The sequence below is a fragment of the Lithobates pipiens genome, unplaced genomic scaffold (assembly GCF_037356315.1).
Source record: "Lithobates pipiens isolate NorthernLeopardFrog02 unplaced genomic scaffold, aLitPip1_a1.2 Scaffold_96, whole genome shotgun sequence".
In the NCBI taxonomy this organism is placed as follows: domain Eukaryota; kingdom Metazoa; phylum Chordata; class Amphibia; order Anura; family Ranidae; genus Lithobates; species Lithobates pipiens.
Genome location: NW_027507919.1, coordinates 888152 through 916026, shown reverse-complemented (window position 1 = coordinate 916026; position 27875 = coordinate 888152). Strand labels below are relative to the sequence as shown.

General features: G+C 48.4%; 1 protein-coding gene across 1 annotated transcript; it reads left to right on the top strand.

The window, feature by feature from the left end:
* Window positions 1–2662: 2662 nt before the first annotated feature.
* On the top strand, window positions 2663–27158 carry LOC143973773 (transmembrane protein 8B-like). The gene is made up of 10 exons (XM_077474619.1): window positions 2663–2792; window positions 8315–8589; window positions 8668–9020; window positions 9786–9882; window positions 11329–11452; window positions 12358–12500; window positions 19583–19761; window positions 19957–20103; window positions 21711–21827; window positions 26071–27158. Exons 1-10 carry the CDS (start codon window positions 2758–2760, stop codon window positions 26404–26406), a joined length of 1806 nt encoding a protein of 601 aa, XP_077330745.1. The 5' UTR covers window positions 2663–2757; the 3' UTR covers window positions 26407–27158.
* Window positions 27159–27875: the final 717 nt, after the last annotated feature.

Below are 27875 nucleotides of genomic sequence, written 5' to 3'. Positions count from 1 at the left end.
TCTCCATCACTATTGTATATAGTGTACCCAACTGTCATCACTTCCATCCACTGCCATCTCCATCACTACTGTATCTAGTGTACCCAACTGTCATCACTTCCGTCCACTGCCATCTCCATCACTATTGTATCTAGTGTACCCAACTGTCATCACTTCCGTCCACTGCCATCTCCATCACTATTGTATCTAGTGTACCCAACTGTCATCTCCTCCATCCACTGCCATCTCCATCACTACTGTATCTAATGTACCCAACTGTCATCACTTCCATCCACTGCCATCTCCATCACTATTGTATCTAATGTACCCAACTGTCATCACTTCCGTCCACTGCCATCTCCTTCCCTATTGTATCTAGTGTACCCAACTGTCATCACTTCCGTCCACTGCCATCTCCATCACTATTGTATATAGTGTACCCAACTGTCATCACTTCCATCCACTGCCATCTCCATCACTACTGTATCTAGTGTACCCAACTGTCATCACTTCTGTCCACTGCCATCTCCATCACTATTGTATCTAGTGTACCCAACTGTCATCACTTCCATCCACTGCAATCTCCTTCCCTATTGTATCTAGTGTACCCAACTGTCATCACTTCCGTCCACTGCCATCTCCATCACTATTGTATATAGTGTACCCAACTGTCATCACTTCCATCCACTGCCATCTCCATCACTACTGTATCTAGTGTACCCAACTGTCATCACTTCTGTCCACTGCCATCTCCATCACTATTGTATCTAGTGTACCCAACTGTCATCACTTCCATCCACTGCAATCTCCATCACTATTGTATCTAGTGTACCCAACTGTCATCACTTCCGTCCACTGCCATCTCCATCACTATTGTATCTAGTGTACCCAACTGTCATCACTTCCGTCCACTGCGATCTCCATCACTATTGTATCTAGTGTACCCAACTGTCATCACTTCCGTCCACTGCCATCTCCATCACTACTGTATCTAGTGTACCCAACTTTCATCACTTCCTTCCACTTCCATCTCCATCACTACTGTATCTATTGTACCCAACTGTCATCACTACCCTCCACTGCCATCTCCTTCCCTCTTGTAACTAGTGTACCCAACTGTCATCACTTCCGTCCACTGCCATCTCCATCACTATTGTATCTAGTGTACCCAACTGTCATCACTTCCGTCCACTGCCATCTCCTTCCCTATTGTATCTAGTGTACCCAACTGTCATCACTTCCGTCCACTGCCATCTCCTTCCCTATTGTATCTAGTGTACCCAACTGTCATCACTTCCGTCCACTGCCATCTCCATCACTATTGTATCTAATGTACGCAACTGTCATCACTTCCGTCCACTGCCATCTCCATCACTATTGTATCTAATGTACCCAACTGTCATCACTTCCGTCCACTGCCATCTCCATCACTATTGTATCTAATGTACGCAACTGTCATCACTTCCGTCCACTGCCATCTCCTTCCCTATTGTATCTAATGTACCCAACTGTCATCACTTCCGTCCACTGCCATCTCCTTCCCTATTGTATCTAGTGTACCCAACTGTCATCACTTCCGTCCACTGCCATCTCCATCACTATTGTATCTAGTGTACCCAACTGTCATCACTTCCGTCCACTGCCATCTCCATCACTATTGTATCTAGTGTACCCAACTGTCATCACTTCCGTCCACTGCCATCTCCATCACTATTGTATCTAGTGTACCCAACTGTCATCACTTCCGTCCACTGCTGTCCCCTTCCCTATTGTATCTAATGTACCCAACTGTCATCACTTCCGTCCACTGCCATCTCCATCACTATTGTATCTAGTGTACCCAACTGTCATCACTTCCGTCCACTGCCATTTCCATCACCATTGTATCTAGTGTACTGAACTGTCATCACTACCGTCCACTGCCATCTCCTTCCCTATTGTATCTAGTGTACCCAACTGTCATCTCCTCCATCCACTGCCATCTCCATCACTACTGTATCTAATGTACCCAACTGTCATCACTTCCATCCACTGCCATCTCCATCACTATTGTATCTAATGTACCCAACTGTCATCACTTCCGTCCACTGCCATCTCCTTCCCTATTGTATCTAGTGTACCCAACTGTCATCACTTCCGTCCACTGCCATCTCCTTCCCTATTGTATCTAGTGTACCCAACTGTCATATTCTCCATCCACTGCCATCTTCATCACTATTGTATCTAGTGTACCCAACTGTCATCACTTCTGTCCACTGCCATCTCCATCACTACTGTATCTAGTGTACCCAACTGTCATCACTTCCGTCCACTGCCATCTCCTTCCCTATTGTATCTAGTGTACCCAACTGTCATCACTTCCGTCCACTGCCATCTCCTTCCCTATTGTATCTAGTGTACCCAACTGTCATCACTTCCGTCCACTGCCATCTCCTTCCCTATTGTATCTAGTGTACCCAACTGTCATCTCCTCCATCCACTGCCATCACCTCCTTGCTGATTGATGAAACCTACAGGCTGTGATGCACTCCTTGGCCAACGTTGATGGTAGCTGGTCTTCCACGAGCCATTATGGAATATTTGGATGATAATATTTTTAGTGAGGATTGCACTGATGTCATATATTCTATTTCCCCATTTTTGGTGTCCCTCCATCTCATCGTCTTGCTGTGTACACAGGGTTTACATGATGAATGCCAGTACCTCTTCCAGCCACAGCTCATCGTGCAGCGGGCAGTTGGCGTGCCAGTCCTGTATCCCGGGTACATCACGGAGCAGATGCTTCCTCCACACAATCGCTCTGCACTCTACAAGTGAGTAGTCCCCTCCATTCTTGGGTCTGAAATTCTGTGGATAGGCCATTGAGTGTCGCCCCAGCACAGATAGGGAAGGGGCATGTTTTACGTTGTGTGCTCTGGGTGGGGTGGGGTGGGGTGGGGGGGCTCTTCTTGGGAGGTCCACAGACCAGAATATACTTTCAGCTTTTGTGTCTGTTTTTCCTTTGCTCTTTTAAGTGTCCTCTCCTTCTGAGAGGTGGCAATCTAAACTTCAAAAGTTGGGAGATCTGGGATCCCACCTGTGTGCTTGGGAGGGGTGTAGATAGTTGTTGTTTTTTTCTTAGGAGACCGAGCCAGTAATAACAATGCATAGCCCTGCTCCCCGACCTCGGCTCCCCTGCCCGGTGGTGCTTCTCACCTCTCACACTGCACCCTAATACTTTGCCAGACTCCTTTCTACTTTATCGTGTTGTATCTAGCAGCAGTCTTGGGGTGGTAGAGCTCCAGCATTACTAAAGTAGCCAACCAGCTAGAGAGTATCAGTAAGGAACGTGTCCCGGACTCCGGGTTCCGGTTCTGTCTTGCCTTCCAAGTGCTGCAGTCTGGACAGGCTAATGGGTGGAGGTAGGGTTGCCACCTTTTCTGTAAGCAAAACCCAAACACTTTAGTGGCCTTGGGACAACTTTGGTTGCCCCAAGGAGAGTAGTAATGCGGTGGGCATAGCGTGCCACATTCAGCAGTGGGTGTGGTCAAATTGCCCCCTTGCTGAAATCATCACCCTGTCCCCCCCAGTAATGCCCAACCTGCCCCCAGACATCTGCTCACAGCTACTGGACAGCAACAGATTTGTGTGTGAATATCTGGGTTACTTGGGGAGCTACAGCCTGGTCTGAATAATGTGTCCGGGTTTCAGACCTGGACACATGATTCAAAACCCGCACTGTCTGGGTGAATCCTGGACAGGTGGCGAACCTAGGTAGAGGGGATCCGCTATTACTCATAAAATGGGGCTGAGGATGGGGGGGGGGGGGTCTCGGTAGAGTTGGCCCTTTTGTACCAGGCCCTCACCTCATTAGTCCAGTGGTGGGGTGGGGTGGCATTGGCAGAGAGGGAATTTTCCATGGGGAGCAGGCAGAGTATTACCGCAGATTGTAGTTCCCAGCATTATTAATAAAGTTCTCTGTGCCCCATTAGCTCAGATGGAGGGCCTGGGGCCAGAAAGGGGTCTTTTTTTTGTTTGCTTTCAAGTAATATCAAGTGACTCGGCTCCTGAAATATACAGTATGCACTTGGTATACTACATACTCCTGAACATGCACTCTGAGTGATTAGGGTGACCACATTTCCAAACTGCCATTCAGGGACACCCCCTTCCCAAAAATAAAGATGATTTTTGATACCTTTTTTTTTTTTTGTGACCACATAGATTTCACGGGTTCATGCTGGGACCTGTAGTCCACTTTTCTTGGGGGGGGGGGTCACAGTGCTCAAAAGTGAAGTACTACAAGTCCCAGTATGACCACCTGATATGGGTTCATGCTGGGACCTGTAGTTCTTCACTAGTTGGGTGGGGGTGTCACATCTTCAGCTATGAGGGGTTCAAGCTGGGGCATGTAGTCCTTCACTTTTTTTGTCAAAAGTGAAGGACTACAAGTCCCAGCATGAACCCGTGAGATCTAAGGGTGTGTCCTCCTCACATCCCTCAGAGGGTGTCACCTGCCCTCTGCTGCCAGCTCATCTGCCGTCCTCTCTGCAGTCAGTACCTCATGACACACATGTTGTCCCATCCATCCCCGGCACCTGGCCTCACCTCTGAGTATTGAGAGTTTCTTAAATACTGGCAGTTGCCTTCCCTCTGAGCATGCCGCCGGAGAAGATTGAGGAGGAGGTGGGTGGAGATAAAGCACTAGGCATGGAAGGAGGAGGAAGTTAAACCCTCCTCCGTTCTGAATGCTGGGGCCTCGGACTCGCTCCGTGGTGACGTAACGTCACTGTTTGCTAGACGCCAGGCAGTCCTAGCAACCCGTTTAGACAGTGTAGAGCCAGCGGTGGAACATGGTACAATGAGTCTCGGGCGGCTAGGACAAGTACTGTCAGTGAGTAAAGTGGCGATGCGGCTGCCTTTTTTCGGGGGCATCAGATCGGCCCGGGGGGCTGGCTGTGTCAGTCCCTGGGTCTGTGCCCCCGGAAAGACCTGCAAAATGCGGGACTGTCCCAGGCAATCCGGTACGTGTGGTCACCCCATGTGTGATGCATACTCCTGACACCTGCACTCTGTATGTAGACTCAATTTTTAGGCCCTTCCCACCGCTAGCACAATGGGCACACCCACAATAGGACATAGTGTGCTTGACGTGCTGCCTCATTATTGTCCCCTGGACGTTTGCCAGGAGCGCTGTACAGGGCCAGATTTCTAATGACAGCCCTGCTCATAAGTAACAGAAATAGACGAGAGCTGTGCATGGGGGGGCATTTAACCTCTTCCCTGCCAGACTGATTAGGATGGGTGCTACTCAGCCTATTCTTTACCAGTGCACTGTGGGCAGCTGACCCTGTCGCCCACCCCCTATCCTGGCCCGGAATGCCATAAAACCTATTAACAAGTGTGCATTAAGGTGCACATATACTGCGGCCACTGGCATTTTCCTGGAAGAACGGCAGTCACCATTAGGACACCCACAAAACAATTGTCTTCTATGTGTCTTATTTACACTGCAACAAACCTCTGAGAATTTGTCCACAGGACAACTATTGGTCGTCTCTCCACAAATCTGCCCTTTATGACAGAGTGACAAGAAGAAAGTCATTGTTGAAAGAAAACCATAAGAAGTCCTGTTAGCAGTTTGCAAGAAGCCATGTGGGGGACACGGCAAACTCACCTAGAGGGCTAGAGTGGGGGCTTCTCTTGCACATCTTGTCCAACACTTCTGGAGGAGGCTACAGGAGACACAGAGCGGCATGAGGGCGGATGTATTGGGCAACCCCAACTGTTAGATATGACACAAAGACAGGGGCAGACTGACCATTGGGCCACTCGGGCACTGCCCGAGGGCCCCATGCCACTAGGGGGCCCCATCAGGGTTGCCAGCCTCAGTAAAACCAGGGAAAGTATGTAAAAATCTGTGTTTTTTTACATCTGTCTCTGAAATGTCCCTTACCGACATCCTTTTGGTCTAAAAATCCAGAGATTATAGCTGCCCGACCTCTCCAGTACCTTATCAGCCAATAGAAACATGTCTGTGTATACTGTGTTATTGTATACTGTGTGTGTGTGTGTGTGTGTGTGTGTGTGTGTGTGTATACTGTGTGGCCCCATAATGTCTGATTGCCTGGGGACCCCATAATCTCCTATTGCCCGGGGGCCCCATGAGTTGTCAGTCCGCCCCTGGACACAGATGACTGTGGACCGTCAGATAAGGACTAGAGGCAAGGAACATGGTGACACCAGATTAGTGGACAGGAGCAAAGCCAGGACAGAAGCTGAAAGCCATCAACAGCTGGACAGCAAAATATAAGAACATCAGGCAAAGTCAGTGTTGGGATACAGGCCAAGGTCAGATCTTGGCTGGACAGTAAGGTACAGGAACATCAGACAAAGGCAGTTTCGGAATAAAAGCCAAGATCTGATCTTATCCAGACAGTAAGGTCAGGGCTGCATTTAAGTGAGAGCAAGAGCATCATTGTTGTGGGGCCCAAAGCAGCTGCCTCATACTTGCCAACTATTCCAGTTTAAATTCCCTTGTCCCTTGAAGTTTTAGTCCCGTGCTGTGTCCCGATATTTCAGTGTGAAGTTCTGTTACTAATGCTGCCCAGCTCTGCTTTGCCTTGTACAGATGACTCACCTGCAGACCCTGTGTTTACATGTAAATGACCTGCATTAATATGTAAATAGCTGCAGACCGGCAGCATTGATGTGTAAATAGAAGCGGCATTCATATGTTTATCATGCCCCACTGATGTCATATCTACCATCACTTCTGCTGAATGCTGCCCACTGGGGAGGTAAAGGGGTGTGCTTGAAAGTCCTGCCCACAACTGTGGTCATTAAGCCTGTTTTGTAAAGGTAAGCAAATTGGAGGTGGAACCCTTTTTCAAAATAACATGGTGCCATGGTGGTGGATGTGAATAGGCACATCTCAGCAGATGTGTGAGGATGTCATTAACAATGAATGGCACTGCTGTGTCTGCTAAAGGGCAGCACATTTCTGTGGTGTCACGAAAGCGATTTAGCATGCGTTCCCGACACACACACAAATGTGAACGCAGGCTAAATGTTTCAGTTACATCGGTGGTCAGTGTAAATCTTCTCATTACATTGGGGCTTGGTTTACAAACCTTTCATTCACGCTAATGGCTGGTGAGAAGGTCCCCCTTCCATTGGTGGCCAATGTAAATTTCTCCTTACATTGGTGGTTACTGTGAATGCTCTTATTACATTAGTGATCAGTGTAAATCACTATTACATTAGTGGTCAGTGTAAATACCCATTACATTGGTGGCCAGTGTAGAAACTCCTGTTTATATTGGCAACCAGTCAAAAAAAAATCCAAATTTACATTGGTGTTTCGTATAAAAGCCCCATTTAGATTGGTGGTGAGTGTAAGTCATTACATTGGTGGCCAGTGTAGAAATCCCCCTTTATTAGTTGTTAATGTAAAATCCCCCATTACATTGATTGTCAGTGTATGAGCAGGTGGAGAGCTAAATCACATGGAGGAGGGGAGCCAAGAAAATGTTTGCCAAGGGTCCAATCAATATTAAAGACACCCCTGAGTGAGGTACAGGAACATCAGGCAAAGGCAGTATTTTCACATTTTCACATGTCTTGATACCAAGGTATGCCATACGTATGTCTTATATAATACCATATCTTGGTATTAAGACATCCTAATATGTGTCTGTATAGTTGTCAGAAACCAAGAATCAGGCTGAGACAGACGTACAATTAAATCACACTTGTTTATTAATAAAAATAAAAAGGTAAATAGAAAAAGCGTAGTCAGGCATAGCCAGAGTCCAGTAACCAGATCGGGTAATCAGCCAGTCCAAAAGTCAGGGATCCAAGTAGAGCAACAGCAAGCAGGATAAGGAGCCAGAAGGGATGTCAGCAAGCCAGTCTTTAAACTAACCACAGGAGATGGTTTCAGTGATGTGACCAACGCGAAGGCAGAGGTGAAGTGATCTGGAAGGCTTTAAGTAGGCAGGTCAGACGAGCATCATCAGGAACAGCTGGTAACTGTGGAGAGAGAAGAGAGCTGGCAATTAGCCAACAGCTGAGCGGCCAGCCCAGAGAAGGAAAGACTAAGCCAGCCCAGACAATAGTTAGATCATTTTATTATTGTTATCTTGCTTCCCAGCGTTGATGAAGGGGAGTTTTGAACCCAAAAACAGGTCGGCTATCTCATGGGACCTTCTGTCCTGTGAAATAAGATTTACTAAACTTACATCATGTTGGAGCACCCACTCTCTGCCCACCACAGGATAAGAAATGCCCACATGATACATATCTACCCCTTGACTTGCTACATACTTACCCCCCCCTCTTCTTACTCTTTCAGGGTCTTCATTCCTCAGTTCACCTCGGGATTGCGGGTCAGTCTCCTGGGTTGCCGTACTGGTGTGCGCACTGCTGACAGTTGCCCCCTCCTGCTGAGACTGCGTGCCAAAGGCCCTCCTCTGCACAATTCTTCCAGCCAAGACTGCACCTCCTCCTCGTCTGTATGCCAGCTCCTCCTGGCACTGCCACTCTGGCAGCACTGGTATTATGTGTTGGTGGAGAGGACAGGAATGGCGGGCACCGCTATCTATTTCCAGCTGACTACACAACTTCAAGGTGAGTACTGGGTTGTTGAGCCTGTGGGAGGTTTGTAGGGTGTTTACCATCATAATGTTGGCTTTGTTCTCCTGGCAGACTGTTCTCGGCCTGGCCTCTCCCGTGGGCCCAACGCTCCCAGTTCCTCCTTGAACATGCCTCAGTCTTTTGGAGCAGCAGGTGGATTGGCTTCCTTAGAAGGACTCCCAGCCCCTGGAGTCTCTCTGTCAGCAGGAAACGTGTCTTGGGGTAATGCCACCATCCTCCAGCCATCTTGCTGGCCCATACGACCCACCCTAAGGAACGAGCTGGACACGTTCTCAGTCCATTTCTACATATTCTTCGGACCCAATGTGTCAGTACCACCAGACCGGCCTGCTGTGTTCAGTGTTAATCTTCTACCTGTACTGGACAGTGGAGGGGTCTTCAACCTGGAAGTCCGTCTCAATACTGTGAGTAACAATAGAGGCTGAGGGCACCAACTGGTATGGGTCATGTGACTATGATTATGGATGTATGGCTAAGCTAGGGCACAAGAGTCATTCAGGAATATGTGTGAGGTTGGTAAGCTTAACCTGGATCAGTTCTTTGTCCAGAGATGGAAGGGCAACAGGTTAACTTTATTACTGCCCCCCACAGCTGCTAATTCTCACCTTCCCTTTGCTACCCTTCAACTCCAATCACCAGCAGAAGACAGCATTTAAGTCCTGTGGAAGCTCCAGTCCTGGACACCTCATGGACAATCAGAAAGCACCAGAGCTGTCATATAGAAGGAGAGGAAAAGTCCTGTTACTCCATATGTCACTTTACTTCCTGGGTGAATGGAGTGGTGAGGAAGGCAAGGGAAGCAGCTGGTGGGGTGCCATTAAAGTGAACCCATTTACTTGCACTGCATGAACACAGTAACGCAGTATAACTTTACTTGACCTCATTAAGGTAGACAGACCGTCTATAATACATGAAAGTTCGGTGACCAAGGTAACGATATATCATATATGTAAAGTTGAATGAATGAATGAGTGACTTGTATAGCGGGCTATGTAAAGTTGGGTTATGTTACAGTGGGCAGGTGTGAATTACGCAAAGGAGGTCTAATGAGCAGAAGTCATGTTTAGCTGGTGGATCTTGGTTTGGTGGGTAACCAATGGTCATCACAGTATTGATATTGTCTTGGTTTCTCTTCCATCTATGTAATGCTCTCTATCCCCTCATGACAGTCATCTGTCCAAGGAGAGAACGTGACAGTCTTCGGGTGTCTGAACCATGGCGTCCCACTGATCCTCGGTGACAACTCCTCCATCACCTGCCAGACAGGTTAGTGTTCCCATCACTCTCATCATCCTTTGGGGCATTGAGCCTTCTGCCATAATTATATCTTGTAGTTAAGACGCTGGTGTCCACATTTATACACAGCCAATGTTTTTTTCAGCGATGATAGAGGAGGATATTGTAAAGTATAAAAAGTTCTCAGAGCTGAAGGCTTTTACCTAATTTAACTGGTTATGGTTGGATGGACAGGTGCTCTCATGTCTGTAGGACCTCAATGGCCCATGGTGATATTGTCCTTCCAGACTAGTTATGGTTGTTTGGCCAGGTTCTTACATGTCTGTAGGACCTCAATGGCCCATGGTGATATTATCCTTCCAGACTAGTTATGGTTGTTTGGCCAGGTTCTTACATGTCTGTAGGACCTCAATGGCCCATGGTGATATTATCCTTCCAGACTGGTTATTGTTGGATGGGCAGGCGCTCTCATCTCTCTAGGACTTAAATGGCCCATGGTGATATTATCCTTCCAGACTAGTTATGGTTTTTTGGCCAGGTGCTTATATGTCTGTAGGACCTCAATGGCCCATGGTGATATTATCCTTCCAAACTGGTAATCATTGGATGGGCAGGCGCACTCATGTCTGAAGGACCTCAATGGCCCATGGTGATATTATCCTTCCAGACTGGTTATGGTTGGATGGGCAGGCACTCTGTCTGTTGGACCTCAATGGCCCATGGTGATATTAGCCTTCCAGACTGGTTATGGTTGGATGGGCAGGCGCTCTCATCTCTCTAGGACCTCAATGGCCCATGGTGATATTATCCTTCCAGACTGGTTATTGTTGGATGGGCAAGCGCTCTCATCTCTCTAGGACTTCAATGGCCCATGGTGATATTAGCCTTCCAGACTGGTTATGGTTGGATGGGCAGGCGCTCTCATCTCTCTAGGACCTCAATGGCCCATGGTGATATTATCCTTCCAGACTGGTTATGGTTGGATGGGCAGGCGCTCTCATCTCTCTAGGACCTCAATGGCCCATGGTGATATTATCCTTCCAGACTGGTTATGGTTGGATGGGCAGGCGCTCTCATGTCTGTAGGTGATATCATCCTTCCAGACTGGCTAAGGTAGGCTAAGCAGGTGCTTACACACCTGTAGGACCTCAATGGCTAACCGTGGTATTATCCTTCCAGACTGGTTATGGTTGGATGGGCAGGTGCTCACATGTCTGTAGGATTTCGAAGGCCCATGGTGATGATATCTTTTCAGACCTGCTTGGGGGTAGAATAATGAAATCACATTTTCTTGGCCAAGTTGTTGTTTTACCTGACACAAGTCACCACATGACCACACGCTCCTCCTCCCTATGCATGGGAAAGTTGGTTGGATGCATCCAGTCACCATCTGAGGTCTGTAGACACCTCGGTCCATAGCCGACTTCCTGCCCCTCTCTGCATTGCTCTGACCTCTCCTCACATTCCTCTCCGCAGACTCTCTCTCCGGATTCTCTCTGTCAGTAAACAGCAGCAACTCGCTCAGCCGCCTGCGGATCCCATACCCCCAGACTGGCACCTGGTACCTAAGTCTACGGTCTATGTGTGCCTCTCAGCACGGGTGAGTTCTACAACCCACAGCAAATTTGCAAAATCTTGATACAATTTTACATGGTATGGTTGGTACACAAAACATTTCTTCATTTTTTACATTATTCTCTTTTCCTATTGGAAGATGTTCCATGACTTTAGATGCCTCCCTAGGACAGGAAGTAAGCAGAATCTCCACAATAGGACACAAGCATGGATACAAAGGGAGGTTCTCATCCCTCCCAACGCCATCCAAATCTAAAACCGTTGAGCTTTGAAGGGCATCAGTCAGGGCAGGGTGGTGGATTCTCTTGAGAGGGAAAATCCCCAGCTAATGATCCCCTAAACTTTGACATGGTACCCCACAACTCCTTTAATGAAGCGCTCAGTAATTTTTCTGAGGGGAGAACAAACAGGTGGAAGATGGGTATAAGTGGGTTAAGGGTATCTACTGGCAGAGTCTATTAAATCCTACTGAGTTTCAGTGTAAGTAATGAGATCTATGAATAATCCATGTACCGTGGTGCCATACATGTGATCGGTGAAGTTCTACGTCTATGAAGCGAGTTCTAGATGTTTTCTGTCATCAAGGTAGATATTAGTTGTAACATCTGCAGAGGTCCAACATGCCGCCTGCTGAGCTCTAGCTCTGATTTAGCATGGGCATGTCAGATCTCTGCAGAGAGACCACTGCTTACCCACAGAGAGCTTGCTGGCAGAAGACAAGCTTGTATTCCATTAAGAAAGTGTAGACTAAACATAAAGATACACAAATATTCTCCATAAAGACAGAGCATGAAGACAAAGCAGAGACAGCCAGGAGGTGGTCACCCATTGGTCAAACTCTAAGCTGATCCCAGAGGGATGGGTATCTGTATAGTGGATTTCTTCTGTATTTGGAAGGGACTGATCCCTGGTTGTATCTGTTCCCTGCAGGTGGCGGCCATGTCATAATGTCAGCGCCGAGCTGAATCTGCGTACCTTCCTCTCGCCATGCATTAATGAATGCGGAACGTATGGACAGTGCAAACTGCTGAGGACCAACAACTACCTTTATGCTGCCTGCGAGTGCCGAGCAGGTAAAGGACGGAGCAGTGTCACCTGTGTCAGTCTGGGGGGGGGGGGGGCAGAGCTTGTGTGGAAGTATTAAGGTGGTAGACAGTGGAGGTCATCAGGTTGGATGGTGGCACTAGGGGGAGAGGTGGGGCAGAGTCACCCATGTTAATCAGTGGGCTGGTCTGGAATTATTCAGGCAGTAGATTGAGGCTACTGAGGAAGATAGTGGGACATTGTCACCAGTGTCAGTGAGCAGGGGCGGAGCTGATATAGAAGTATTGGGGCAGTAGGCAGTGGAGGTCATTGTGGAGGATGGCAGCACTAAGGGGGTCTAGGGGTTGGGCAGTGTCACTCATGTCAGTTAGCAGAGGAAGGGCTTGTGTGGAACAATTCAGGCAGTAGACTGTGGAGTTTACCATTGAGGATGGTGGCACTAAGGTGTCAGGGGGGCAATTTCACCCATGTCAGTCAGCGGGGGTGAGGCTGGTCTGGAAGTATTCAGGCAGTAGACTGTGGAGGTCACCAATGAGGACGGTGGCACTAAGGGGTCAGGGGGGCAATTTCACCCATGTCAGTGAGCGGGGGGGGTAGGCTGGCCTGGAAGTATTCAGGCAGCAGACTAAGTACACCAAGAAGAACGGTGTCTAGGGATGGGGTAGGGTTATCCCTTTGTTAGTCGGGGGGGTGGGGTGGTGCTGGTGTGGAAGTATTCAGGTGGCACTGAAGGGTTTGAGGGTGGGGCAGTGTCACCCTGTCAGTCAGAAGTGACAGGGATGGCATAGAAGTATTCAGGCAGTAAATAGTTGAGGTCATCAGGGAGGATGGCAGCACAGAAGGGTTTAGGGGTAGGGCAGTTTCACCCTGTCAGTCAGTGGGGATGGTGTGGAAGTGCTCAGACCTTATACTGTGGAGGTCCCAGATAAAGATCCATGGAGGTCACCAAGGGGGGATAATAGGATTTTTATATACAGCTTACCTGTAAAATCCTTTTCTTGAGAGTACATCACGGGACACAGGAGCTTCATTACATAGTGGGTTATATAGGCACCTCTGGTGATTGGACACTGGTTGACCCAATTAAAGAGAATTCCTCCCCTATATAATCCCTCCCATTAGGGAGGCACCTCAGTTTTGTAGCAAAGCAATAAGAAACCACGTAAAACCCAAGAGGGGCGGGAGCCCTGTGTCCCGTGATGTACTCTCAAGAAAAGGATTTTACAGGTAAGCTGTATATAAAAATCCTATTTTCTTGATCATACATCACGGGACACAGGAGCTTCATTACATAGTGGGATGTCCCATAGCAATGCTCAGGTTGAGGGGAGGGAGACACAGATCATAATTCAAGACCGCCAGGGACCTGAGGACCTAAACTGCAGCCTGCAGTACACTGCGCCCAAAGGCGATATCCTCCTGCCCTCTGACATCCACCTGATAGAATCTGGTGAATGTGTGGACTGATGACCAAGTCGCGGCCTTACAGATCTGAGCCAGGGAGGCCTGGTGATGCACTGCCCAAGAAGCACTGACAGCCCTAGTAGAGTGCGCTTTCACCTGAAAAGGAGGAGTCTTCCCCTTTAAGTCATAGGCCTGAGAAATAACCTGTCTGATCCACCTCGAGAGAGTGGACTTTGACGCTGCCTGACCCCTTTTAGGGCCTTCTGGCAGAATAAATAAACAGTCAGTTTTTCTTATCTGAGCAGTTGCTTGAAGATAAAGACTGATTGCTCTAACCACGTCTAAAGTGTGTAAGGATTCTTCCTCTGTGGACTGAGGGTTTGGAAAGAAGGATGGTAGGATTACATCCTGATTCAGGTGAAAACCTGAAACTACCTTAGGTAGAAAGGACCTGTTGGGACGCATGACCACTCGGTCCTTATGGATAATTAAATAGGGCTCTTTACAGGAAAGAGCTGCCAATTCTGATACCCTTCTAGCCGTGGATATGGCTACTAGGAACACCAGCTTCTTTGTCAGGAGAGTTAAAGAAGCCAGATGCAGAGGTTCAAATGGTTGGGCTTCTAAGGCCAAGAGAACCAAATTCAGATCCCAAGGGCATACCGGAGGTTTGACTGGCGGTCTCATCCGCATAGCCCCCTGGATAAAAGCCCGTACAAGGGAATGTGATGCAAGCGATCTTTGAAAAAAGACCGATAGGGCCGAAATCTGCACCTTGATGGTGCTTATGGCCAAATTCATTTCAAGGCCTGATTGGAGAAAGGCCAAGATTCTGCTAATGACATACCTTCTAGGATGCCATCTCCTGGGTTCACACCAGGAAACATATGCCCTCCAGATCTTGTAATAGATACGCCTGGAGGCCGGTTTTCTGGCATTGACCAGAGTGGAGAGGACTGGCCCCGAAAGACCACGGCCTCTCAAAATGTGGGTCTCAGCAGCCAGACCGTCAAATTCAGACTGCGTAAAGCAGGGTGGTAAATTGGACCCTGTGAGAGCAGATCTGGCCAGAGAGGGAGGGTCCATGACCTGCCCACTGCCAACTTCATGATTTCTGCGAACCATGGTCGCCTGGGCCAAGCCGAGGCCACTAGAAGGACCGGCTTCGTCTCCCTCTTGACCCTTCCCAAGAACCTCGATAACAGCGGGTTCGGGGGGAAGGCATAGATCAGATTGTACTGATCCCAGGGAACTGTCAGAGCATCTGACCCCTGAGCAAGTGCATCTCTTGTCCTTGACACAAAGTTGTCCAGTTTCCTGTTGAATCTGGACGCAAACAGATCCACGTCTGGAGTGCCCCACTTGTGACATATGTCTTGAAACACATCGGGGTGCAGAGCCCATTCTCCTGGGCACAACTGCTGGCGGCTGAGATAATCTGCCTGCCAATTCTCCACTCCTGGGATGAAGACTGCAGAGAGGCACGGAACATGCTCTTCTGCCCAGACAAGTATGCGATTCACCTCCTTTTGGGCCACCAGACTTCTGGTACCGCCCTGGTGATTGATGTAAGCCACTGCGGTGGCATTGTCGGACTGAATCCGAACTGGGAAACCTCGCAGTCTGTGAGCCCACTCTCTGAGTGCCATGTAAACTGCCCGAATCTCCAAGATATTTATGGGCAGCAGACTTTCGGTCGCAGACCATTTTCCCTGCGAGCATGTTTCCTGCAACACGGCTCCCCAGCCTGTCAGGCTGGCATCCGTGGTGACAATCTTCCATGAGAGGGGAAGAAAGGTTTTGCCTTTCAGCAAATTTTTGGTCTGTAACCACCAGACAAGACTTTTGCGTGCCCGAGGGGATAAACGCATAGGAAGATCCAGGGATTGGGGCTTCCTGTTCCAAATCGCAAGGATGCATCTTTGCAGGGGCCTTGAGTGGAACTGGGCGAATGGAACGGCCTCGAAAGAGGCGACCATCTTTCCCAACAGTCTCATGTACAACCGAATGGAGGAGGATCTTCTGCCCAGAATCAGGTGCACTAGATCTCCAATGGCCAAGGCCTTTGGCTTTGGAAGGAACACCCTGCCTTGAGCGGTGTCGATAATCAGACCCAGGTAATCCAACCTGGTGGTCGGTTGTAAAGACGATTTTTCTAGGTTTATAATCCAACCTAGGCGGCCCAGATGTTCTAGCGTTTTGGTGACGCTGCGACTTAGGCATGTTGCAGTTCTCTCTACGAGAAGCAAGTCGTCTAGGTAAGCCATGACGGCTATGCCCTGAACTCTTAAGATTGCTAAGAGAGGGTCTAGAATCTTCGTGAAGACTCGAGGGGCCGTGGCTAGGCCGAACGGCAGGGCCACAAATTGAAAATGGCGCTGCTCTACCGCGAACCTCAGAAACTTCTGGTGTGCGGGAAATATTGGCACATGGAGATATGCGTCTTTGATATCTATTGATGCCATGAATTCTCCTCCTTGCAGGGAGGAGACCACAGTGCGTATTGACTGCATCCGGAAGGTCTGGATGTGTAGAAACCGGTTTAAGTCTCTCAGATCCAAGATAGGTCTGACACTTCCGTTTGGTTTTGGAACGGTGAAGAGATTCGAATAGAAACCTGAACCCTGATCTTTCGGGCTCACTTCTACTATCACACCCTGGGATAGTAATTGATCTAAGGCCAGAAATAGCGGTTTCTGCTTTATCGGATCCCTGGGGATCCTTGACCTTAGAAAACGAGAAGGTGGAATCTTCTGAAACTCTAGCCTGTAGCCCAGAGATACTGAAGAGATCACCCATTTGTCCTGAATCTCTTCCCGCCAGGCGCCTGCAAACTGCAGGAGCCTTCCCCCCACTCGGCCGAGCGGGGGCGCCCCTTCACAAGGATGTCTTGGAGGTCTGCTTGGCAGGCTTCCGCCCCCAAGTCTTTTTCTGTCCCTGGGCTCGGCCCTGAGGCTTTGCAGCCGAGGAGGGCTGAGAAGGCCGTCGCCACTGTTTAGAGCTTGACGCTTCGGGAGAGAGAGTACGCCTGAATGAAGGACGTTTACTCTTCTTGACTGGAAGGAGTGTAGATTTACCTCCCGAAATATTTTGGACGAATTTATCTAATTCCTCTCCAAACAACCGTTCCCCTTTAAACGGGAACCCAGTCAAATGCTTTTTGCATGACATTTCAGCAGCCCAATTTTTTAGCCATAGAGCCCTACGCATGTGTACCAACATGAGGGACAAACGTGATGCTTGTTGGACAGAATCCAAAATCGCATCAATTATGAAACATAAGATGTGAGGCATCTCTGCATATTTCTCTACTTCCTCATTAGGAAGGAGTTCAAACATCTGTTTAACCTGTTCCTTAAGGAACTGACACAACCCCACGGCTGCGACTGTAAGTTGCACCACAGCGCCGGCCATGGAAAAGGAGGCTTTTAACAAGGTTTCCAGCCTTTTGTCAGCTGGGTCCTTAAATACCTGCGCATTATCCAAAGGACAAGTTAGGTTTTTATTCACACAAGAGATAGCCGCATCCACAGATGGGGCCCCCCATTTCTTGGTGAAACTTTCCTCCACGGGATAATACATAGAAAACCTCTTGGGAGGAGTAAACAGTTTATCGGGATGTCCCCAGTCCTCATACATCAAGTCAGCCATTAAAGGATGAATTGGGAAGGAACAAGCAGTCTGTGGGGCTTTCCTGACTCCCAGGGAAGAGACAGAGGATGTAGCGACTTCAGCAGCCGGCATTCTGAACGTGGTACGCACCAATTCAGTGTAATACTGCACCTGCTTTCTGAGTGCCTGGGAGGAGGGGACTAACTCCTCATCCTCTGACTGATCCGACTGCTCGTGATCCCTTTCCAAAGATAGGGATCTCTCCTCATTTTCAGAGCAGCTGTCTGAGAGAGGGATTTCAGCAGAGGGAGGGGATCTACCCCTTTTTCTGCTATCTTTTAGGGAGGCAGAAATAAAATTCATTATCCTCCCTTCAAAACTCTCCAATGAAGCCCTAAGGGAGTCCTCAGTGACATAGACCGGGGCTGCGACATTAGGAGAGGCTGCAAAGCCTGAAAGGGGCACTGACTCGTCTTGAGATGCAGGCTCCACTCTTGCAGAGGGGGATGGTAATCTGCATGCACTTTTGGAACCCCTGGACCTAGGCGGTGATCTGCCAGTGCTTTTATTACCTGCCCCTGAAACCCTCTTACGAGGAGACATAGTACTGAGCTACAAAGCAGAGTTACTAGTGTAAAATGCAATCACTTTGTTGTGCTTAAAGTCTCACAATAAATCAATATAAGCTTAACTGCACAATATGATGCCGAGTAGGTGTCTTAAGGTTCGCCTGGATCCAATCCCACGGATGCTTACAGCCCACAGCTCCTGTGTCTCACCTTACAGTCCCCTGACGCTCTGGGCTTTTAAAAACGGCCGTTTTGGCGCCTGCATTACAGTCTGGAGCACTTGATTGTGCACAGCTGGCAACCACACCCCCCCCCCCCTTTCCCTATTAGGCCGGGAGCGCGCCCGGCGCGCGTGCACGCGCCCGCACGCGTGCACGAGGACCGCGGGATCCGGGGGGGGGGAAGGGGAACCCAAAAGGGTGACCTGGGACCCCCCGATCTGCGTGGGACCCCTTTTTTACTTTTATTGTGGCAGGGACTGCAAGGAAACGTGAATAGCTGGGAGGACCAGGCATTTCACTGAGCGTGTTTGTTTGAAAGGCATGTAAGTATGCATCAGGCTTGCTCTTACTCCCTCAAGTGGTGGAAACCAGGTAAGACATACAACTACTCACAATGAAGAAATCCATTCATATAAATAAATATATAGGATGACTTCCCATACCTGTTCCCCGCCGCAGGAATTGCTGATTTCAGACCAATTCCAGCCTTCACCCATCACGGCGGGTATTGTTAGCCAACCTTCAGGCGTATCTGGGGTTCTTACGAAAAGATCCTCCTACCTGGGCCTTGTAAAAAACTCTGCCAGAAACTTACGGGCGCTCTGAGTAAACAGTACCCCAAGTCTGGTTGTCCCAGAGTCCAGTCTTCCAATGGAGAGGACTTACAGGCAAAACCTCGTGTCTTCGGCAGACGAGGCCCGGGTACCATACCATCTTGGGAGTCAATTATCGGCCCGAGGTATGGATCCGGTTTGTTGTAGCCCTTCGGCCCTCGCCGGGACCCGCATAGAGCTAAGTTTTACGTGACCATCGACCAGACACTGGCGAAAAAACTGAGGTGCCTCCCTAATGGTAGGGATTATATAGGGGAGGAATTCTCTTTAATTGGGTCAACCAGTGTCCAATCACCAGAGGTGCCTATATAACCCACTATGTAATGAAGCTCCTGTGTCCCGTGATGTATGATCAAGAAAGTACAATAAATTTTGGGTTGAATAGGATGACGGTCCCTGGGTGTGATGTCACAGTTCGGTATACTATGAGTGAATTCAGATGGCAGTCCTTGAGTGTGATGTCACAGTTCGGTATACTATGAGTGAATTCAGATGGCAGTCCTTGAGTGTGATGTCACAGTTCGGTATACTATGAGTGGATACAGATGGCAGTCCTTGAGTGTGATGTCACAGTTCGGTATACTATGAGTGAATTCAGATGGCAGTCCTTGAGTGTGATGTCAAAGCTCTGTATACGATTGGATGATGTCCCAGATATTTCCATGTCTGACCTCTCTGTGGTCTCTCTCAGGGTGGAGTGGATGGGGATGTACGGATAACAGTCAGGCCTTCACATACGGCTTCCAGCTCCTGTCCACCCTCCTCCTGTGTCTCAGCAACCTGATGTTCCTTCCGCCTGTCCTCATCGCCCTCCGGGGTCACTACCTCCTGGAAGCCTCCGTCTACATCTTCACAATGTTCTTCTCCACGGTGAGTGTTCGCTGTCCCTGGCCAATCATCCAATCTTTAGGCTGCGTAAGTTTTAGGCTCTTGTTAATATATAAATGAAGATTTGTCCTATTAGAGAAGAATCCCAATAATCAGCAGATCTGGTCCTGTTTATTCTCCGGTATGGTGTGTTCGGTGTAGATGTATGTGTCACACCATGTGATCTCTTCCCTGCAGTTCTATCACGCCTGTGACCAGCCTGGAATCGTGGTCTTCTGTATCATGGAGTATGACGTGCTGCAGTTCTGCGATTTCCTCGGCTCTCTCATGTCTGTGTGGGTGACAGTAATCAGCATGGCCAGACTGCAACCAATCATCAAACAGGTAAGAAGATTCCTAAAGGGGGAGCACTGCACATCTCCTTCCTGTAATATGTCTCTGAACCTGCAGGGGGGGCACTACTACCCTCCTATTTGTAATATTTTGCTGTGCCTGCAGGGAGCACTGCACATCTCCTTCCTGTAATATGTCTCTGAACCTGCAGGGGGGGCACTACTACCCTCCTATTTGTAATATTTTGATGTGCCTGCAGGGAGCACTGCACATCTCCTTCCTGTAATATGTCTCTGAACCTGCAGGGGGGGCACTACTACCCTCCTATTGGTAATATTTTGCTGTGCCTGCAGGGAGCACTGCACATCTCCTTCCTGTAATATGTCTCTGAACCTGCAGGGGGGGCACTACTACCCTCCTATTTGTAATATTTTGCTGTGCCTGCAGGGAGCGCTGCACACCTCATTCCTGTGATATGTCCTTGTACCTGCAAGGGGAGCGCTGAACCCCTCATTCCTGTAATATTTCTTTGTACCTGCAAGGGGAGCACTGCACTTCTCCTTTCTGTTACCTATTCCTGTACTTGCAGGAGGAACACTGCATCCTGCTTTTTTGTAAAATATTTCTGCACCCACAGGGGTCTCACTGCACCCCTCCTCCCTGTAATATGTCTGTGTACCTGCAGGGGGCTCACTGCAACCCTCCCTGTAATGTGTCTATGTACCTGCAGGGGGCTCACTGTAACCCTCCCTGTAATGTGTCTATGTACCTGCAGGGGGCTCACTGTAACCCTCCCTGTAATGTGTCTATGTACCTGCAGGGGGCTCACTGCAACCCTCCCTGTAATGTGTCTATGTACTTGCAGGGGGCTCACTGCAACCCTCCCTGTAATGTGTCTATGTACCTGCAGGGGGCTCACTGTAACCCTTCCTGTAATGTGTCTATGTACCTACAGGGGGCTCACTGCACCCCTCTTCCCTCTTATGGGTAAATGAATATGCAGGGGGCTCATTGTTTCACTCCTCACTTTGATATCTCTGTGTACCTGTAGGGGGCTCACTGCACCCCTCCTTCCTGTAACATATCTGTGTCCCTGCAGGGGGCTCACTGCACCCCTCCTCCCTGTAATGTGCCTGTGTATCTGCAGGGGGCTTGCTGCACAACTTCTCCCTGTAATATGTCTATGTACCCACAGGGGGCTCACTGCACCTCTCCCTGTAATATGTCTGTGTACCTGCAGGGGGCTCACTGCACCCCTCCTCCCTGTAATATGTCTATGTACCTGCAGGGGGCTCACTGCACACCTCATTCCTGTAATATGTCTGTGTACCTGCAGGGGGCTCACTGCACCTCTCCCTGTAATGTGCCTGTGTACCTGCAGGGGGCTTGCTGCATCCCTCTTCCCTGTAATATGTCTGTGTACCTGCAGGGGGCTCACTGCACCCCTCCTCCCTGTAATGTGTTTCTGTACCTGCAGGGGGCTCACTGTACCCCTCCTCCCTGTATTATGTCTATGTACCTGCAGGGGGCTCACTGAACCCCTCCTTTCTATAATGTGTTTCTGTACCTCTCTGGGGTACTGGTGGGTGCCAGCACATACAATCCAGACAGGGGTGACATTCACCATTTCTCTGACAGTCTCTTCTCTCGTCTCTTAGGTTTTGTACCTGCTGGGGGCGATGTTGCTTTCCATGGCTCTTCAGCTGGATCGTCACGGCTTGTGGAACCTGTTGGGGCCCAGTCTGTTCGCTGTGGGGATCATGGCCATCGCCTGGGTATGTGAATGTCTATGATAGGGTCACATGCAGCAGATCTGTCTACGGTGTGATTGGAGGACCGTCTCTGTGTCTATGGCCTGATCAGCCATAAGGGGGGCCGTGTAAATAGTTCCATTCACTTGTGTGTAATTTAATCTCAGTATAAATACAGCTGTTCTGTGAAGCCCTCTGAGGTTTGTTAGAGAACCTTAGTGAACAAACAGCATCATGAAGGCCAAGGAACACACCAGACAGGTCAGGGATAAAGTTGTGGAGAAGTATAAAGCAGGGTTAGGTTATAAAAACATTTCCCAAGCTTTGATCATCTCACGGAGCTCTGTTCAATCCATCATCGGAAAATGGAAAGAGTATGGGCACAACTGCAAACCTACCAAGACATGGCCGTCCACCTAAACTGACCGGGCCGGGCAAGGAGAGCATTCATCAGAGAAGAGCCAAGAGGTCCATGGTAACTCTGGAGGAGCTGCAGAGATCCACAGCTCAGGGGGGAGAATCTGTCCACAGGACAACTATTAGTCGTCTCTCCACAAATCTGCCCTTTATGGAAGAGTGACAAGAAGAAAGACATTGGAGAAAGAAAGTCATAAGAAGTCCTGTTTGTAGTTTGTGAGAAGCCATGTGGGGGAGGGGGCAGCAAACATGTGGAAGAAGGTGATCTGGTCAGAGGAGACCAAAATTCTACTTTATGGCCTAAAAGCAAAACTCTATGTGTGGGGAAAACTAACACCGCCCATCCCCCTGAACACACCATCCCCACTGTGAGACATGGTGGTGGCAGCATCATGTGGTGGGGATGGTTTTCTTCAGCAGGGACAGGGAAGCTGGTCAGAGTTGATGGGAAGATGGATGGAGCCAAATACAGGACAATCTTAGAAGAAAACCTTTTGGAGTCTTCAAAAGACTTGAGACCGGGGCGGAGGTTCACCTTCCAGCAGGACAACGACCCGAAACATCCAGCCAGAGCTACAATGGAATGGTTTACATCAAAGCATATTCATGTGTTAGAATGGCCCAGTCACAGTCCAGACCTAAATCCCATTGAGAATCTGTGGCCAGACTTGAAAATTGCTGATCACAGAGGCTCTCCATCCAATCTGACAGAGCTTGAGATATTTTACAAAGAAGAAGAATGGGCAGAAATGTTCCTCTCTAGATGTGCAAAGCTGGTAGAGACACCCCCAAAAAGACTTGTAGAGAAAGGGGGTTCTACAAAGTTGTGACTCCGGGGGGCGCCATACAAATGCCCCTTCCCCATACTTTTCACATTTATTTGTATCATTTATCATTTTCCTTCCACTTCATATGTGTCACTTTGTGTTGGTCCATCACATAAATGGCTTATGAGTGGACAATGAAAGACCAGCGGCATCCTGCTCAGGTGAACTCTCTCCTCCTGCCAGCTTGTCCTCTTCCAGTCCGGGGCCAATTCTGGCACTCCTCTCCTACATGTAAAAAAAAGCATGTTTTTTTTGTTTTTGTTTTTGCTAGAAAATTACTTAGAATTTTGTTTCGTTATGGAATTTGGTTTTAATTTGTTTTCAGAATTTGTTTTCAGAATTTGTTTTCATTTTATATTTAGTTGAAAATTAGTTTTTGGTCTATTAATCTTGTTCTTCCCACTAGACATGTGCAATTCGTTTTGGTCTGAATACAAATCCGGACAAATTTTTTGGGTTATTCGGAGATTTGGATGTATCCGAATCTCCGAATGAAATAGTAACAAATTTTGTTGAAATCGAATAAAATGAATTTCGTTCATTCTTTTTATAGCGAATTGCAACATTTTCAGAACGATTAGAATTTGGATTGGTCGAGATTATTCTGTTATTGTTTCTATTATTCTATTTTCAACTGCCAGAATTTTTTTTTTTTTTTTTTTTTTTTTTTTTTTTTTACATTCATCTGTCAGTGGGGAAAAACTCGAATTGATCAACTGTTTTTCGACCGATCTGACTTCTAATAGTCCTGAAAAGTTCAAATTCGTTAGAAAACGAATAAACAAAACAAATTTTAATAGGTTTCAAACTAAATTAGTTACTATTTAATTTCGGAGAATCAGGTACATCCAAATAACCAAAAATTTGTCCGAATTTGTATTCGGACTGAAATGAATTGCACGTGTCTAGTGGGGGGGGGGGAACAACATCCGTTCCCCTCACTGTCTGCCTAGAGCTGGATGCTGCTGGTCACACCCTTTCCGGGCTCTCCGATTGCACATAGGAAAGCCCGATAAAGGCCGCATCGCGGGCGTGGTGGGCGTGGCGGTGGCGGTTTTGCTTTTCCCTTCTAGCACTTGTAAATGTAATCCAGCGGCTTGTTGTTGTTCTTGTGCAGAATCCCTCAGGATAAAAAAAAAATGCTATCTCAATCATTGCTACAGCTGCAACATGGACCGAGATATCACAGTTCCCGTCCGAGGGCGTCCATAAACATACGGGGGGCGGGCAGTGGTTAAATGCAGGACACCGTGGTAGGTGATACTGAATAGAGGATAACAGAAGGTAAAGTGAAGGCAATGTCTGATCGCTGATGTCTTCAATGTACCTTCTTTTATTCTCTGTACAGTATCACTCACATTGTGAGAGAGAGAGAGAGAGAGACACAGCGACCAAAGCGTCCTTCGATCACAGTTACCTCTACAAAATGTGGGAAAAATGTGGTGAGCACTCACTTTATTGGCAGTCCGTGGTGATCCCTCTAGTGATATAAAGATCTATATAGAGGAATCAGGACCTCCTTCCTCCTGCTGGTGACCCCTCTAGTGATATAAAGATCTATATAGAGGAATCTGGACCTCCTTCCTCCCGCTGGTGACCCCTCTAGTGATATAAAGATCTATATAGAGGAATCAGGACCTCCTTCCTCCTGCTGGTGACCCCTCTAGTGATATAAAGATCTATATAGAGGAATCAGGACCTCCTTCCTCCTAATGGTGATCCCTCTAGTGATATAAAGATCTATATAGAGGGATCAGGACCTCCTTCCTCCTGCTGGTGACCCCTCTAGTGATATAGAGATCTATATAGAGGAATCAGGACCTCCTTCCTCCCGCTGGTGACCCCTCTAGTGATATAAATATCTATATAGAGGAATCAGGACCTCCTTCCTCCCGCTGGTGACCCCTCTAGTGATATAAAGATCTATATAGAGGGATCAGGTCCTCCTTCCTCCTGCTGGTGACCCCTCTAGTGATATAAAGATCTATATAGAGGAATCGGGACCTCCTTCCTCCTGCTGGTGACCCCTCTAGTGATATAAAGATCTATATAGAGGAATCAGGACCCCCTTCCTCCTGCTGGTGACCCCTCTAGTGATATAAAGATCTATATAGAGGAATCGGGACCTCCTTCCTCCTGCCGGTGACCCCTCTAGTGATATAAAGATCTATATAGAGGGATCAGGACCTCCTTCCTCCTGCTGGTGACCCCTCTAGTGATATAAAGATCTATATAGAGGAATCGGGACCTCCTTCCTCCTGCCGGTGACCCCTCTAGTGATATAAAGATCTATATAGAGGGATCAGGACCTCCTTCCTCCTGCTGGTGACTCCTCTAGTGATATAAAGATCTATATAGAGGAATCAGGACCCCCTTCCTCCTGCTGGTGACCCCTCTAGTGATATAAAGATCTATATAGAGGAATCAGGACCTCCTTCCTCCTGCTGGTGACCCCTCTAGTGATATAAAGATCTATATAGAGGAATCAGGACCTCCTTCCTCCTGCTGGTGACCCCTCTAGTGATATGGAGATCTATATAGAGGTATCAGGACCTCCTTGGCTATTGATGAAAGGTAGGTGAGCAATTTAGCAGGACAGGATGAGAACAGAATCTGGGACATGGCAGTGAGAAGCACAAAGGGAGGGGTTTGTGTGAGCCTATAGGAGCTGGTGGAGGGGCATGTAGGGTTCCTCGGGGCACAGTACAGTGCAGGGTATATGATGTCACATATCCAGGGTACAGTGCAGTGCAGGGTATATGATGTCACATATCCAGGGTACAGTGCAGTGCAGGGTATATGATGTCACATATGCAGGGTACAGTACAGTGCAGGGTATATGATGTCACTTATGCAGGGTACAGTGCAGTGCAGGGTATATGATGTCACATATGCAGGGTACAGTACAGTGCAGGGTATATGATGTCACATATGCAGGGTACAGTACAGTGCAGGGTATATGATGTCACAGCTGCTCCGGTATTGTGTATGTCATGTATAATGCATGTTCTTTCTATTGTCAGACATTCAGAACGATCCGGAGGCGCCACTGTTACCCCCCAACATGGAAGAGATGGCTCTTCTACCTCTGCCCAGGAACCCTCATCGCCAGTTCTGCCGTGGCCCTCTACGCCTTCGTTGAGACGGAGGAAAACTACTTTTACATCCACAGCATCTGGCACATGCTGATTGCCGGCAGCGTTGGCTTCCTACTACCACCACGTGCCAAACCAAATGGGAGAGTAGCGCCCCTGGCGCGGAGAAAGGGCTGTGGGTACCAGTTGTGCGTTAATGAGCAGGAGGAACTGGGTCTGGTAGACCCTGGATCTGTGTCTATAAACAGCATCTGCACCAGTTGACACGGGGGGACCGGAGGTTGGACGAGTACCAATCTGTGGGACGGCTGTGACTGGAGACAGACGGTTCATGTCACAAACTGCCTTCACTCTGGCCGGGGACAACGGCTGGAAGATCAGTATTACCTCATTATGGACCAAGAACTATTGTGTGCATTATATTCTGCTCTTCATGGGCTCCGCATTGGCATCTGATGGGCAACGTGCAGACAAGGAGGCTTTCATGGGTCACATTGATGAATCGTATGTCAGACACGTCCACCAGAGTTGTGACATTCAAGGTCAACGTTGCCAGACCTGAGAAGCCAAGTAAATGGTTTGGCTGGTGAATCAAAGATGGCGGCCAAACAGTGGCCATGAGACATACACCTCTAGCCATCTCACAGGTCTGACAGGTTGCTCCTGAATTCCGCATCTCTCTCACCATCCTTTTCCCCCATAATTATGAATTCTTCCACATGGTGGGGGGGCAGTGCGATGGGGTCTGAGGGTGCAGTTGCTGGGCAAATGCATGCAGGACAACTGAGCTGAACCATCCAGCCACTGGTGGTAGGTGCTCCACGTTCACCAGAAGCTCCTCACCCTCACCGTGGTCCAGGAGAACCGCGATCCCTCGCACCGTCCTGCCGCTTGGCCCACCGAGATGGGGCTTCCATGTATTCACTTCCTCTGCACAGATGTCACTTTTTATTTAATGGCATGTGCCTGTATGTGTGATTGTGAGATGATTGAACATTATAGAAGGTCACTTTTCTGATCTGGGCTGTCCTTATTAGTTTTCATTGTTGACTAACATTGTAATTCCTCTACAAGGTAGGCTTATCAGATTGGTGGATTAGTTCACATGGATACATAACCCGGCCAATCCTACATTGCACAGGGGTGGAGCAACAACACTTTCTGCCCCTTAACCCCATCCCATCCATAGCACTGTAGGTGGGAATGGAGAAGACACACAGATTCAAGATGGTGGAACACGGAGGTATATAATATTATACCCCTGGGAGATCAACTTTGTATACGTCATTAATATTAATATTGTTATATGTTGTGCAAAGTCCTCATTGCGTCTACTAGATGGAACAACACGGAAATATAATAATATGGTCCTTCATGCCCCACACACAGCAAGGTCAGCTTGTCATTCTGCTGAAAACGTTCACATTGTTCAGCAATCTCTAAGTACGGCCAGTTTAAATCCTCCCTCCGGCCTTCCCTTCAGTCTTGCACAGTTGTACCGACTCCTCTCCTGGCCCGAAATGGCTTACTGTGATTTAAATGCACACTGCGAGCTTCTCACAGATGCTGCAGCAAGTCATATAGAGCCCGACCACATTTCCTGGCCGGAGGACGTCTAGCATCATCTAGATCAGTGGTCTCCAAACTGTGGCCCGGGGGCCAGATGCGGCCCTTTATTTGCCCTTGGGGTTCTATGCCTCCCACTGATAGGAGACACTACTCTACCAAATGAT

Excerpts from the sequence above, each read along its gene's own strand:
- LOC143973773 (XM_077474619.1), top strand. The coding sequence starts at position 2,758 with ATGCTTCCTCCACACAATCGCTCTGCACTCTACAA. Across the intron at positions 19,762-19,956 it reads TCACAATGTTCTTCTCCACG|TTCTATCACGCCTGTGACCA; the intron begins GTGAGTGTTCGC and ends TCTTCCCTGCAG. Across the intron at positions 20,104-21,710 it reads TGCAACCAATCATCAAACAG|GTTTTGTACCTGCTGGGGGC; the intron begins GTAAGAAGATTC and ends CTCGTCTCTTAG.